The 16,312-nt window shown below is 34.2% G+C and overlaps 1 protein-coding gene across 1 annotated transcript in view; it reads right to left on the bottom strand.

Annotated features, from left to right (window-relative positions):
- NRK (Nik related kinase) overlaps window positions 1–16,312 on the bottom strand; it is a 136,888-nt gene that overhangs the window by 69,972 nt on the left and 50,604 nt on the right. Inside the window, exons 3-4 of the mRNA XM_029930229.1 lie at window positions 7,159–7,215; window positions 5,777–5,848 (exon numbers count right to left, since the gene is read on the bottom strand). Of these exons, the coding sequence (XP_029786089.1) occupies window positions 5,777–5,848; window positions 7,159–7,215 (129 nt within the window). The remainder of the gene's footprint in view (window positions 1–5,776; window positions 5,849–7,158; window positions 7,216–16,312) is intronic.

The raw sequence follows: 16,312 nt of genomic DNA, 5'->3' as shown, positions 1-16,312 counted from the left end.
TCTCCCATTCTGTGGGTTGTCTTTTCACCATCTTAATAGTGTTCTTTGAGAAAGAAAAATTTTAATTTTAATAAAGTCTGATTTATTGGTTTCTTATTTTCTTGTTTATACTTTTGGTATCATATCTAAGAATCCATTGCTAAATCCAAGGTCATGAAGATTTATCCCAATGTTTTCTTATAATAAGCATTTTATAGTTTTAGTTCTCACATTTAGGTCTTTGATCATTTTGAGTTATTTTTCAAAGATTTTTTAATATTTTTGAAGGATAGAGACAGAACATGAGTGAGGAAGGGGCAGAGAGAGAGAGGAGAACACAGAATCCGAAGCAGGCTCCAGGCTCTGAGTTGTCAGCACAGAGCCTGACACGGGGCTTGAACTCACAATCTGTGAGATCATGACCCGACTGAACTCAGTTGCCCAGCCGACTGAGCCACCCAGTGCCCTTGAGTTAATTTTCAATACTAAGGGTCTAAGATCATTCTTTTACATGTGGATATCTACTTATCTCTGCATCATTTGTTGAAAAGACTATTTTTCCACGCGAATTGTCTTTGCAATCTTGTCAAAAATGAGTTGACCATAGGCATATGGAAATACTGCTATTCCACTGATATGTGTGTCTATCCTTATGCCTATAACCATACCAACTTGGTTTGTGACTTATTGTATTTTTTAAACATTTATTTATTTTTGAGAGAGAGAGAGAGACAGACAGACAGACAGAGACAGAGAGAATCCCAAGCAGGCTCCACACTGAGCACAAAGCCTGACATGAGGCTTGAATTCACTGTGAGATCATGACCTGAGCTGAAATTAAGAGTCGGATGCTTAGCCAACTGAGCAGCCCAGGTGCCCCTGTGACTCAGAGCATTTCAAAGGTACTGGTTTGATCTGTGCTAATCTTTTAGAAAGATTTACTTAAAGTCATTTATTTTCTTAATCATAACAGTAATACATATGGATAAAACATTTATATATATAAAATAACATATGTAAGTACTCCAACTCACTGAACATTTCTTTCTACCAGTGGTAACAGGTGAATGTATATTCCTCCAGACATTTTTATTCCTCCAAAATATATATATATCACCACTCTGCAACTCCCATGTCTTATTCAATATCCAAAGCACATGTTTCTACATCAATAAGCATAAATGTACTTCCTTTTAATGGATATGTAGAATTACATAGAATAAAGATATGAGTCTGCCACTCAGTGGACAAGTCAGGGCTAAAGGAATTGATTTTGAGGATTATTTCTATAGTGATAACAGACGCTGTCTTTTTGGATGGGATCACCAAAGTAGAATACATAATTTTAAGAGCTATTTCTAGTAGAAGACAGTACGATGTAATCAGAAAATGGCATAAGGACACATGGGTTTTAGAACAAATAGCTAAAAGTTGTAAATTCACTTAATCTTCCCAAGGTTGAATTTATCCTCAGAAGTCTGATGGAAGTTGGCAGCCATTACCTATCTCCATGAAATATTAGTGGAACCAAATGAGAAAATATATTTAAACTTGAAAGAAGAATGCTATAAATGCAGGGTATTATCATATAGTATCTTTGTTACTTCATCTTCTCATTTGCATTAGTGTTATCAGAACTGTAAACCTTGTTCCACTTTTTACCCTAATCTACTTTTACTTCCATCACATTTGTTATAGTGGAGTGAAATGGGAAGCTATTCTTTCACCCTAAGATTCAGCTGTCCCCTTGTACCATGACAACCAAGTAGTTTCCATAATCTATCTGTAACTATTCTTAGCCAATCTAAAAATAGCTCTTTGCTTCTTAATAATTTAAAAATCATCACACTTTATATGTATACAGATGCAATGCATTAAACAAAAATATCTTAAAATTTTAACTTACAAAAAGTAAATTGTTGGGAATTTCCAATGAGCATAGCATTTAGATATAATATTCCTAATTTAAAGGAATTTATATACAAGGAAATAAGATTCACATACATGAATGACATACCCATTGATGAATACAGGATAGTGTATAATGAAGTTGAGGGTGATATGAAATGGCTCAGGTGGTAATCTCACATTTGACAAATGTACTCACCACCTGTATCCTTTCAATTCCTACTAGCTCTTCCATTTGATTGTAAATACAAAAGCTCTCTTACAGCATCTATAAAAGTTCCTTTATATAACTTTTTCAAGAGTACTCTTACTGTGAAAAATAAATATATGTTGTACTATGTAAAGACTTTTTTGAACAAAAAAGTGTAACTGAACTTTTTAATTAATTTTTTGAGTATAGTTGGTATACAATGTTACATTCGTTTCCGGTGTGTAACATAGTGAATCAACTTCTCTATATGTTATACGATGTTCAGCACGAGTGTAGCTACCATCTGTCACCATACAACACTATTACAATACCATTGACTATATTCCTTAATTTTGTACCTTTTTCATCCCTATTACTGACTCATCCATAACTGGAAGTTGGTAGGTATTTCTCACTATCCTTCACCCATTTTGCCCCACTTCCTCCCCTCTGCAACCATCACTTTGTTCATGTCTAACTTTGATTTTTGTTTGTTTATTCATTTACTTTTTTAGATTCCATATGAGTGAAATCATACAGTATTTGTCTTTCTCAGTCTGGCTTATTTCACCCAGTAGAATAGCTAAAATTAAAAGACAAGGTATAACAAGTGTTGAAAAGAATACGGAGAAAAAGTAACTCTTACACACTGTAGACAGGAATTCAAGTTGGTATAGCCACAGTGGAAAACAGTATGGAGGCTCCTCAAAAACTTAAAAATAGAAAAGAATACTTTCAAATAAAAAATACAGTTGAGCCCCTATTCTGAAATCCAGTGAAAAAGGATACCTTTGACTTCTTCGGGGCAATGAGTCAGAAAAGGCTGACTGGCATGAAAAGAAATTAAGGAATTAACCTCTATCTTTAATTCTCCCCAGAATTATTTTCAATTACCTTGGCTTGGTGATTTGAGGGTAGGGAAAATATATATTTTAGCTGAAATTAATAGGTAGCTGAATATCTCTAGTCAGTCATCATTTTCCTTCTTAGCTTATTTTCTCAGATCCAGTAGGAAAGATTGGCAATTTTAAAAATCTTTAGCTATAGTGTAATTAGACTTTTAAAAATAGTTATAAAATAAATATAAGGAAATGTACTAGGTTCTGAAATGTCCCTATGTTTTCATAATATATCTTGTAAAATGTTTGAAATCTCAAAGAAATGGCAAGCAGCTGCAGAACATTCTTTAACATTTCTCTGGGATTTTCCAGTGGATTTACCCATAAATATTCAACAACTAGAAAAAAAATCTAGACACCTATTTGTTTTTGGGGGAAGCACATGAGGTTTGGTTTCTTCAGCTGGAAACTCAAAGACAGGTTCTCTCTTTGTATTTATTATGTCATAAAGACAGAAATAAATAAAACAATTAACTTGTAGCATGAGAATCATATAGAAGTCCAGGTTCCAGTGTCATCCCAGCCTCCCCAGGAAGCTCAGTTAATAAGTTCCCTTTGAATTCCCTTAACCTATTTTTTACAAAGCTAAAAGTTGATCTTTGTGACTTTCATTCTTGTCATGTAGGACCCTTGAACTTTCTGCTTTCCCTCTAATGTGGCTGTCCTTTGAAATGGTAGTATCTGCCATTGTATAAATAAAACCTCAGGATCTAGCAATTCTGTATGTACATGGGCATTCTGAATTCCTAGCAAGCCACCGTCATTTTGTTGAAAAAATATGAATTCATAAAAACTGCAATAAATAGGAATGTGATGATGGTATGAGGGTAAGAACATGAAGAACATGTAAAAGAGAAGCAGGAACCAGACTGAGTCCTTTAACTTGTTTGGTAGTTTGATTATCAAAGAACTTTTTTTTCTTTCTGAGTTAGAAAGGTCATGTCCACAAGCAAGAATTGGAAAATGGCTGGGCCCAAGGCAGTTGTGCAGTTGCATTTGACCATATTTTTAAGTATGTTTATAAGTAGGCCAAATATTCTGGTGCCCTTTTATGTATGAGGAATCTGAGGCCTAAAGAAGTAAGACCCATTTATTTCCCAATTATTTCTTAGCTGTTTAGTGGTAGATTGGGGTTTAGATTCACGTGTCTGGACTTTCACATTATTGCTATTTCCATAAACCCCTGACTCAAAAAGATGTGTGTGCAAGTCACAAACTTCTTATACCAAAGGATTCAGGATGATTTAGAGAAACTAACTGACTGATTAGTCAGAAGTTATTTTTCTTACTAAAATACATAATCAGAGAGTTCAAAGTTCCTAACTAGAAAAAACTTTTAAGAGTGAGTCTCCCACATTAATGTAAACTCCCCCAAAATCAATAAACCAAGATCAGATATGTTTGGAAAGCATTAGTGTGTTTGCCATTCTCAATTAACAGGAAAATGAGCTTGTGAGAAACACATAAGTACATTATATCCATCAGGCCATGTAGGTAATTTAAAACTCTCACACATATCCCAGTAATATAATGCTAAAGTACTTTTCCTGATTCAGGGCCAGTTGATCCCAGAGTGGCCTGAATATCCTAATTTTTGTCAGAAAGAGGCAACTCAAGGATATCACAACGTCCTTTATAATTTCACCCAATTCCCAATTCTACAACCAAAATATTTTTTCCTGTGGAAAGAATACCAGAGAGGGTTTGGAAAAGATCTTTAAAGGGCCTTATTAACAGAATTGTGTGATGAAACCAAAATTAGTCAATTATATCTTTCATACCTTACACTTTGCATCTTGTTGATCTACCAAAGTGTGTTATTAATCAGCACTAACATTTGTTTCATTTGCATAGGCTTTGACTCCTAAGATACATTGTAAACAAAACAGGAACCTGGTACTTACTAGATCAATCATGAAGCAGTTTACCAATACCTTTCTAATATAAATACCAACTTTCTCTGAATGAGACAATGAAAAATGTTATCCTAAATCCTGAGAGTGTATTTATTAAGACACCAAAGGTTGAAAATATTTGAATACAAACAAGATAGCTGAGGAGAAAAGTAAGAAAAAAGACATTAATTTATAAAATTGATAAGAGCAGGAATTCTGCTTTTAGGCTCACAGAATATTCTGATAGATCACCAACATCTACTGAAAAAGGATTTTCTTGGTCTGATCGTATTCTAGAGCTAGCAAGTTATTAGAGTCATAGAGAGTGCTTTGAGAGGAAGTTAAAGAGCTTCAAGTAGAAATCATTTTCACTCCTTTATGTGTTCAAGTACTGTGCCAGATGTCTGAAGACTTTTACCTTGGATAGACTGTGGTTTTCTGTCTGCTATTATTCTTACATTAAAAAAAAAGAGTAGTCCTCACTTAACTCATATACAGTAGCAATGTTTTTTAGAATCATACTGGGGGAATAACCACTCAGTCTGAAATACCATGCAAAAGGTATAAAAAAAAAGACCTTGCCAAGGCCAATTTAAGGCAAAATCTACTCTTGGTTTTGTCATCTCCTTTGTTGCTACTCAGCTAGAGGGCTCTGTGCTCTGCGGATACAGTTAATCCTTTACCTGCTTTCAACACTTAACTGTTTCTTCTAGCCCCTGATTTCTGATGATGTTAATGTTCAAATATAATTATTGAATCTATGTGAATGTGTTAAAACATATATTACTTCCAGGCAAAGATATTTTAGTTATGGCCTGCTAAAGATAATGATAGAAGAGTTAGTTTAAAGGTGAAAATTAAAGGAAAGACAAGTTGGGTGCTAAAAGGGAACTTTCAGTACTCACACTGTATCTCCATCCAACAGACTTTTGATATTTATTCACTCTCACTCGTCTTCCTATTTCAGGTAAAGGGGTCTGCAGAACCAAGAACATAATGTTATTAGACCCACTGGTACACTTTGAAAATGATTTATTCTTAAATATTCTGTGTTAATTTGGCATTAAATGGAAGGGTAACATAGTATTATTCCTTTCTCAATTTTCACTAATAATTTTACTTAAAAATTCAGATTCTTATATATATAGAAACTTGGCATGAAATTCATAGTAACAGATTTAACTCCCATATTAATGTAAAAATTACAATTTTATATTAGCAATGTGCTATTTCTCCTTGCAAAACACAGTAATTAAAACTATGAGCTGAACATGATTTTTAAATATTTCAAAAGTCAGAGTATCTAAAATGTAGATTAAATGTCGGTCAAAGGTCTCTTATGTCAAAACTAGGAAGTAAGTATGTTAGAAAGTCTCACTCAAAAAGTACTAGGCTGACTATTTGGAAGCCATGGTTTGTAGGGCAAAATAAATCCACAAAAGCTCAAAATCCCTAAAATTCACATTGGTTTGCAACATTTGACATTTACCGGCAAAATAAAAAGAATTCAACTCTTTAAGTAGTTTCAGCAATTCACTCCTGACACAAATTGGAAAAGAACAGTTTATGGCATTAACAAAAGTTCAGTGAATATGTATAGTTTTTCAAACATAACATTTGATAATTTTTCTTTAGGGTATAGTGAAGTGAAAAATTTTTTGACCTTTGCTATGTTCATGCTAATATTATCTTGAGACAGTGAGGCACTCATGCTACAGAAAGAAGACAGGAATCAGTGCTTAGCAAATTTGATGACAATATGTTATGAACCATAAAACAACTTTATGAATGTTAGTAGGAACATTGACAATTAAACTGTCTCTCTTGTTCATCTGTCAGAAAATATCTGAAAAATGTGCATCTCTGATAAGTTCTTTCCTTCTACCTGTAATTGAGAATCTAATGACCTCAATTCTCAAAAGATTGGACAGTGAAAAATATATGATGGAACACAGAAGGATTAACACAATATTAGAGGAAATCTCCTCTTTGCTATACTTAGATAATAAACTAGAAATATATAGGAATATAGATATTTTCTTCATTCTTATAGAATACCAAAATATGTTGAATTTTTCTGTGAGTGAAACAGTTTTATATATAAAAATAATAAATTGATAATAAAGATACTATATTATGGATATAAATAATATTAAGTGATACATATAATAAACCTAGATCAACATAACTATGTGTAATAATGATAAAACAAATACAATATTTTCTGAGCTACTATCTTAAGTCCATAGTCCATTAAAGTGAACAATATATGGACAAGATATATTACCTTACGAGCATTCATCACTTTAACAGCTGTAAATGCACCAGTTTTTTCATGGAGTCCCTGAAACACAGGATAGTAATAAACATTAAATGTCATCTATATAATCAAGAAGCAGGCATCAATGGATGAATGGAGATAGTATATTGATAAGTGAAATAAGTCAGTCAGAGAAAGACAAATACCATACTATTTCATTCATATGTGGAATTTAAGAAATAAAACAAATGAGCAGAGGGAGAGAATGAGAGCGAGAGCGAGAGCGAGAGAGAGGCAAACCAAGAAACAGACTCTTAACTATAGAAAACAAACTGATGGTTATCAGAGGGAAGGTGGGTGGGAGGGTGGGTAAAACAGGTAAGGGGGGTTAAGAGTATACTTCTCTTGATGAGCACTGAGTAATGTATAGAATCATTGAATCACTATATTATACACCTGAAACAAATACAACAATGTGCGTTAACTGGAATGAAAAATTTTATTTATTTATTTTTTTATGTTTTCTATTTATTTTTGAGAGACAGAGAGAGACAGTGTGAGCAGGGGAGGGTCAGAAAGAGAGGGATGCACAGAATCTGAAGCAGGCTCCAGGCTCTGAGCTAGCTGTCAGCACAGAGCCTGACACAGGGTTTGAACCCACGAGCCATGAGATCATGACCTGAGCCGAAGCCAGATGCTTAACCGACTGAGCCACTCAGGCGCCCCAGAATGAAAAATTTTAAATTAATTAATTAATTAAGTTAAAATGTAGCCCATTATGTAATATAGCATATTATATAGAGGTGAAACATCAGGTAATATATAGAGAACGGAAAAATCAAATTATGAATATTTTAAAGAAACTCCAACAAGCTCACTTGAAAAATCAAGCAAGTTTATGGACTAGTTTTGCTTTTTTGTGTTTGTACTAAATAATGTACATAATTGGCCATTTGAAGGTACTGCTTTCTTAGTATGTTTAGTCTAGGTTTACATGGCACCAGAGCATCTAGATGGAAAATAAAAATTTCAGATTGAAGATACAGCAAAAAGAGATGTTAATATTCAACACTTTTTCAACTGATTATGTGGTATTGTGCAGATATATCTTTTCCCTGTACCCTCTGCTACACTAACTAGGTTTTTCCGTATGAGTGATGCATAACCAGTTAAGAGTGATGCATAAGTAATCCAGTGAGTGTGGTATATGCCCTCGGTCTTAAGAACCAATTATATTTATGAAAGGAAGAAGTTCTGAAAGATTTTTTCTTATTGAAAACGTTATGAGTTCCAAAAATTTAATCTTATCCTAAATGTAAATACAAGTTATAAACTTATAATTTTCAAAAATTGACATAGATGTTTGGAATCAGTTATCACTGTGTAGATGGTGCTTTTGAAAATATTTCAACTTGTAGTTATAGAAAAAATTCTGTTTTTTGAAAATTTATTTATTTTGAGAGAGAGAGACAGGCAGTGAGAGTGGGAGAGAGAGAATCCCAAGCAGGCTCTGTACTGTACAGAGTCTGATGTGGAGTTTGAACTCACCAACTGTGATATCATGACCTGAGCCAAAATGAAGTGTCAGGTGTTCAACCAACTGAGCCACCCAAGCATCACTAAAATTCAATTTTATGTTGTTATGAGTTAGGCTTCAACTTAAAACATAATCTCTTTCCTAACAGAATGTTTGATTTGGGGGCTGAAGTGAATTAGAGTCTCCCCAAAATTTGGGCTAACTCATAACTTCAGAATGTGACCTTAATTGAAAATAAGCCCTGCAAATGTAATCAAGTTAAAAGAGGTTATACTGCATTATAGTGGCCAATGATTTCTCTCTTGGTAAGAGAAAGGGGAGGGCGATTTAGACACACAGACACAGACACACACACAAAGGGAGGAGGGCCATGTGAAGACAGGAGAAATTGGAGTGATGCAGCCAAAAGCCAAGGGATTCCAAGGATTGCTGGCAACCACCAGAAGTTAGGAACAGGGAAAAAAGGATTCTTCCCTAGAGCCTTCAGAGGGGGAATGGCCTTGCAGACTTCTAGCCTTGAAAAACGTAAGAGAATAAATTTCTGTTGTTTTAAGGCACCTAATTTGTGGATTTGTTGCCATCGCTGTAGGAAACACAAGGGTATTCAAACCAAAGGACTGTTACTAATCACAAGTCTAGCAAAAGACAGTAACACTTTTTTACTTATAGAATGATCAAATGAGGGGTGGTGTGTTTTAGTAGTATTGTTAATATCTTGGGTAACCTGTCAAGTGAGAAAATGCAAAAGATTGATTCCAGAAATGTGATTCTTAAATATATTCCTTGTTTGTTGTCAAATCTCTTTTATAAATGATCCACTTTGAAGTATATGAATACTGCTTTTAGATGATTCTTACAAATTCTCTCATCAAAACAAAGCCAACTGATCATAGAAAATCAAAAGGAAAAGAACGCTCTACCATTACCACTAATGTTACATGCTACATAAGAGTGTCAACACTTCTCTATTTTTTCCCCACTGATATGGCTGATAGGTTTCTAAAAAATATTTATTTATTTTGAGAGAGATAAGAGAGAGAGAGAGAGAGAGAGAGAGAGAGAGAGAGAGAGAGAGAGAATGAGCAGGGAAGGGGCAGAGAGAGGGAGAGAGAATCCCAAGCAGGCTCTGTGGTGTCAGTGCAGAGCCTGACATGGGGTTTGATCCTATGAACCATGAGATCATGACCTGAGCTGAAATGAAGAGTTAGATGCTCAAATGACTGAGCCACCCAGTTGCCCTAAGGCTGATAGGTTTTAATCCCATACATTTATGGTTACTTCAATTTTATTGAGCATGCCACTATTTGTAAATGGGGTCATGTGTCAGAAATGGATCAGAAGATTTTCCAGTAACTAGAATAATTCCAGATATGCTGGCACCTTGATTTAACTCCAGTTCCTGCCAAATAACTAAGCATTAAATAATCATACTGGATAGATGGTTGCAGCACTGATGGGAAGTGGCATGGGTTGCTGATTTCAGCTTATGGATTCAGTCCTGAGAGAGGAAGGTCAAAGTGTTCTGTGTTGAATTATGTCCTCCAAAAATATATACTGAAGCTCTAACCATTGGTACCCGTGAATGTGACCTTTTTGGGAAATATGGTCCTTGCAGATGTAATCAAGTTAAAATGAAGTTTTACTGGATTAGGGCTAGCCCTAAAACTAATAACTTGTGTCCTTATAAGAATAGGGACATTTGGACACAGATATCCAGGGAGAATGCCATTTGATGACAGAAGCAGAGATTGGATTGATACGTATGCAAGTCAAGGAACAATTAAGATTGCTGGCAATCACCCAAAGCTAGAACAGGCAAGGAAGACTTTCTCCTTAGACCCTTCAGAGAAAGACACTTTGATTTCACAGTTCTAGCCTCCAGAATTGTGAAGGAACAGGTTTTTTTCTTTTAAACCATCCAGTTAGTGGTAATTTGTTATAGCAGCCCTAAGAAATTGGCAAACATAGAAGGATAGTAACTAAGCTAGGGGAATGAGCTGGACCTGGGACAGGGTTCAGAAGAAACTACTAATTAATGTATAGGGAAATGTCTAGAGTCAGGTGAGCAGTTTTGGGTGAAGCATAACGGCTACCAAAATCTAAAGGAAAGGAAAACTTGAAGGTAGCATGACAGCTACAAAAATTATAAAGGAAAGGACATTTTGTAGGTTATTGAGTGATCAGTAAAAGAAGTTAATATTTTAAATATTAAACTCTTATCAGATATATAGTTTGCAAATATTTTCTTCCATTCTGTAGGCTGCCTTTTCATTTTGTTGATGATTTATTTTGCTGTGCATAAGGCTTAGTTTGAGGTAGTCTTACTTATTTTTGCTTTTGTTGCTTGTAATTTTGGTGCCATATCTAAAAAATTATTTCCAAGACCAAAGTCAAAAAGTTTTCTTCCCTATGTTTTATCCTAGGAGTTTTACAGTTTCAGGTTATTTAAATCTTTAACACATTTTGAGTTAATTTTTGTGAGTGGTATGAGACAGGGGTCCAATTTCATCCTTTTCCATGTGAATATGTGAATACGTTGGGGACTCCCACATTCATTTGCATCTCTAGGAGAAAATATACATTAATATTTTTATATGTTTAGCTCTTATCAAGACTTATTAGTTATTGTTTCCTAATCATTTATATAAGCTTTTTTTTAGCAAAATTTTCTTACATCTGTATGCACAAATACAATATGCTGAAAACTGGTTCTCACACTTCATTTAAAGGAATTATAATTGTTTCCTTTCTTGATTCTGAGAGGTTATTTAAGGGCCATAGAACTTTAAGGGCCAAAGTACTATTCTATGCAATACAAATATTTGCCATGTTAGCAAAGATATTAGCCATATGTTGTCTCATTTGATCAGTGGTTAGTAAGCAATAGAGGTTTTAAAAGGCTAGAATACACAGTTATCATACTCATGACACACATTTAGTGAGATAATTGAATGTCTTTATGGTACCACCAATGGCCATAGAACAGAGATAATCAATTTGATTCTTATTATCTGTGATTTATTCTCTCACTTGAAAGTTGCATGAACATATCTTATCAGACAACGTATCCTAATGTGGGGTTTCGTAAACATGCTCACTGCATCTATAGAGGAATTAAACCCTGGATCATGAAACCATATGCTGGGTTAATATGCCTAACCATTATGCAAGCTTTTATAGAAGTCTGGTATATCCATATAAGAAATAAATAGAAAATTACTGCCTGTTAACCTAGTATTTTGGAGAGTTCCTTCTGTATCTTGACTTAAAAGTTTCTATTTTCAAATAATTTTAGACTTACAGAATAATTTCAAAGATCATACCAATCTTTATTTTTGTGTATCTTCCACCCAACTTCTAATGTTAACATCTTATATGACCAGAATACAAATATCAAAACTAAGAATTGATATTGGTACAATATTCTTAACTACATCACACTCCTTATTCAGATTTCTCCAGTTTTTTCACTAATTTTCTTTTTGTAAAACCCAAACTGGGATACTGCATTCCATTTAGCTGTCATATCTCCTTAGGCCTTTCCAATCTATGACAGTTTCTTAGTCTTCTTTCTTGTTTTCCATGACTTTGACACTTTTCAAAAGTACTCATCAAGTATTTTGTAGATTATACCTCACTTTGAGTTTGTTTAATATTTTCTCAAAATTAGACTGAGGTTATGGGTTTGGGGAAAGAACAACACAGAGGTGAAGTGCCCTTCTCACCACATGTCAGGAGTATAAGGTATGGCTATGAATGATCACCAGTGATGTTAACCTTGAATACTTGGTTAAGGTAATGTCTGCCAAGTTTCTCCACTGGAAAGTTACTAATTTCTCCTTTCCTATTATATTCTTTAGAAGTGATTGATGTTGGTTTTGAAAAGGCATTAACACTTTTCCCAAGTGTTTATCTAAGAATGTAGAACTCAACTAGAGATAAACTGTTTAGTGGTGCCATCTTGTGGTTCACTGTTCATATAAAAGCTGTTTTGTGATCTCAACAGAAGGTCATATCTCTTTCCATCAGATGTTGAAACAGGACTAGCAAATCCAATTTCTAGGATATTCTTTTTTTTCAGTTACAATAAGTGCTTTATGAGAAATTAATTTAAAACACCATTTGTTGAGAACACACATAGAATATTCTAAACAGGAGAAGTTTGGTTTTGGATTCTAATCTGTTAAAGACCCTCACAGTTCTCACTGGTCCTTGTGAAATTTATACAGGAAAATTACAAGGAAAGCCTTAACAATAAGAGTGGGGTCTCTGTTTTTCTCTATCATAAATAAAACCACTTATATCATATAGGAGCCACTAGCTTCATTGTATTAACAAAGATGCCTAAAACAAAGTTTGCATGCAAAAAAATGACCTTGTAATTCTCAAGCATTAGAAAGCAAGGAGAAAAATATTCTCCTAGCTCTCATTCCTATTATAAGAAAGGAAACTGCTGCTTAAATCCACTGTGTAAGTTCACAGGTCCTCTCATATTTGAATAACAGAAGATGATATGTAGTAACAATGATTTGTAACCATTTTTGACACTAAATTCATACCTATTGACATTTGGAATCAAGTAATCTATATCTTCAACTCAGGCAGCTCTTTGACTTGTCATCAAGCTCATTCAACTTATTTAAATTTAATTATTAATAGATACATATGATATAATATAATTTTAGGGGCAATAAAAGGTCAAGTACTAAAAAAATTCCCTCCTCCACCCCACCACCTGTCACAAAAATCATGCATTATGTCATTAATTTTATTAAAGTAATAAAACTCCCTGATTATTCAAATGTTAACTGAAGAAAGACACGCTGAGTTATTATTTGACATTAACACTTTAGCATGAGTTAGGTGCTCAGATTAGATAACTACAAGAATGGTAATGAATAGTTAAGTGTAGATGGGTCCAGAAATGGAGAAAGGAAAGGATTAGAGTCTGAAAAGTTCCAGGAAAGCTTATCCTGTAGCCATAAGGAAAGTAGCAGGTGCCTGGAATGGAGATCAAGGTAAAACTGAGTGAGAAGGGATACTGAAAGTGTGAAGGGAGGTAAAAAAAAAAAAAGATGGGGGAGCAAGAGAAGTGAGAAGAGAAAGTGTGCCATGTCATAACTTTATTAGAGAAATTTACCCTTTTTAATATGTATACACCTGAAACAATTAGAGAATAAAACAAAATGCAAATACTAATTAACAACATGAATTCCTGGTCTCAAATAAAGTCTAAATACAGTTTAAAGGGTTCAAATGAATGAATATATGACACCCCGTAAAAGTCTTAAATAAAGTCCTAAAATATCCCAAAGTAATTTATGTTCTTATTCTTAACTATTTTCTAGGGTTGTACTCTAAAATATAGTAAGTGGAACAAGTGTGTATTTTTTTTCAGTATCATTTGAAATTTTCCAGGAGAGAACATAAATTTCTCAATGTGTTTATTTTGATTTGGCAAGAATTTGTGTTCTTACATAATTGACTTAGATAATCAAATAAACATCATGTTCCTGAATATAGGGTACTAGTCACATAAAAAAATTATTAAAAGGTATATGTGCCTGCTTTAAACAAAAAAGCAATGCAAGAATATCTTGAAATACATAATAGAGAAATTAAGGGGTGGTCATAAAAGAATTCTCTCATTTCCAAATGGATGTGTACTAGTTTTCATTAAATACTGAACTTCTAAAATTTATTTTTGGAAAGTCAAATTGTGTACTACATTTCAGATTACTTCCAATTTGGGGGAATATCTCAAAAGTAATAAAGCAGGTCAACTTGTACATTGGGGCTCCACAATCAAACTGCTGCAAAAGAAAATTATAAATTGTCAGTGTCCTGGTCACTTAAGACTTAGCCTTGCTGACTTCTAACCAACAACCAGTCCACCATACTTCCTTTTGGCACACATCAACTCAAGATTTCCATTTTTGTTTTATAGGCTTTTCCTGTGCCTTTTGCCCTGCTCAGATGGAGATAATTTTCTATTCCCATTATTCATTATTTCTATTAGCAAATCTAGGAGATAGATGTAGTCATGGAAGGGAGGGTAGGGAGTGGGGTAGTGGTAGAGCAGGGAATAGGTGATGGGCCCGAGGTGAGACTTGATTTTCTCAAATCCTTTATAAGTACAGAACCACAATGACAATACAAGAGTAAGATAATTACATACAGACAATGATAATGAAAATATACATTAAGGCAATGAAGTCTAGTTATGAAGCACATAGTTATATCAATGTTTTAGTCACTCTATCAATAAAACCAGGTGAAACATAGAAGTACTTGAAGTCTTGGAATATATTTTATTTTGGTATCTCTAGTGCCTATCACAATGGCCAGTACAAGAAAACCATTTTAATAAATAAGAGTTGAGTGAATGATGAATAGAACAACTGAAAAGGCTTCCTGGAAGAAGTAGAATGTCAACTGGACCATAAAGATGACATAGCATTTTAACAAATTCTGAAGGGTAGAGTGGACCCAATGAGTGACACACCATAAAGAAAAGCTATGACATAATGTTGAGTATGAAGGCACAGCCACTAAAGAAGAAAAGGAAAGGGAAAAGTGGGAGTGGCCATAAAAAGAGATGAAAAGGAAAGAATTCAGGAGTGCACTTGTTTTACCATGCTGAAAACTTCAGTGTATAATTTTTTTAATAAAATATTGAAAATAAGACAGAAGCAATCATTGAGTAATTAGCCATTAGTTGTTTTGCATTTTATGACTGGCTTCTATTAGTTAATGGTCTGAATGCAAAGTTAAGGGTGGTTAAGGCACTGAAAAACCGGTACTGAATTGCAGTAATGATCAATTTCTTGGGGATTACACATTTTAAACCATAACAAATGATTTAAAATAGCAGTTGTGACAGCTGTGTTGGAAAAATCCATCATTCTGTGGCAGTTAATTACTATGTTTTTTCCCAGAAAGAATACAATACAGTCCTTGATGGCCTTGTAATTTTGATTAGGCTAAAAACTTTATTTTTAATCATGTCATTAAGGAAACTGTTGTGGAAAGACTATGACAGTTCAGCACTTCCTACATTGTCTTTCCAGTTATTTGCTTTTCCTTCTGTTGGCAAATCTAAACCACATAATCCCCAGGGCGTTCTGTCTTTCTTTTCAATTGGTTTTGTGGTGGTAAAAGGCCATAAGGCACTCACTACACTTATGTCCATTTGATAACCTTGTTTTTTATTCACACTGCTTTGTCCTTCTAGTCATTTGTTTGAGTGCCAGCTTTTTTCATGCAAACAAACCAAGTGATGCTTCAAGGCCACCAAGAGTGAAGCCTTAAAGGACATCTGGGGGTACTTTGTGCTGTGCTGTGGAAGAAAGAGACAATATGGCTAACAGGATAGTTTATGTCAGCACTGTGTTTGGGGGGGATGGAATAAAGACATGGGGTTGAAGTGTACTTTCAAAGATTAGCAAGTCCATATCTAAGAAGGGCCTTTATTGAACCAATGCTTGAAATGGGAAATAATGGTGGTTTGGTTATTATTTGGAAGTCTTCCCACTTTGTTTCCCTTTTTAGCTTAATTACCACCAATAACCTCAACATTGTCAAATGAATAGATGGATTTGGAGAAGTTAGGGTTTGGAAGTGTGGCCAAGATTGGAGTGGATC

This window comes from Suricata suricatta, chromosome X, assembly GCF_006229205.1.
Source record: "Suricata suricatta isolate VVHF042 chromosome X, meerkat_22Aug2017_6uvM2_HiC, whole genome shotgun sequence".
Lineage (NCBI taxonomy): Eukaryota > Metazoa > Chordata > Mammalia > Carnivora > Herpestidae > Suricata > Suricata suricatta.
Note: the sequence above shows the minus strand (reverse complement) of the source record. Positions and strands in the feature narration are given on the sequence as shown.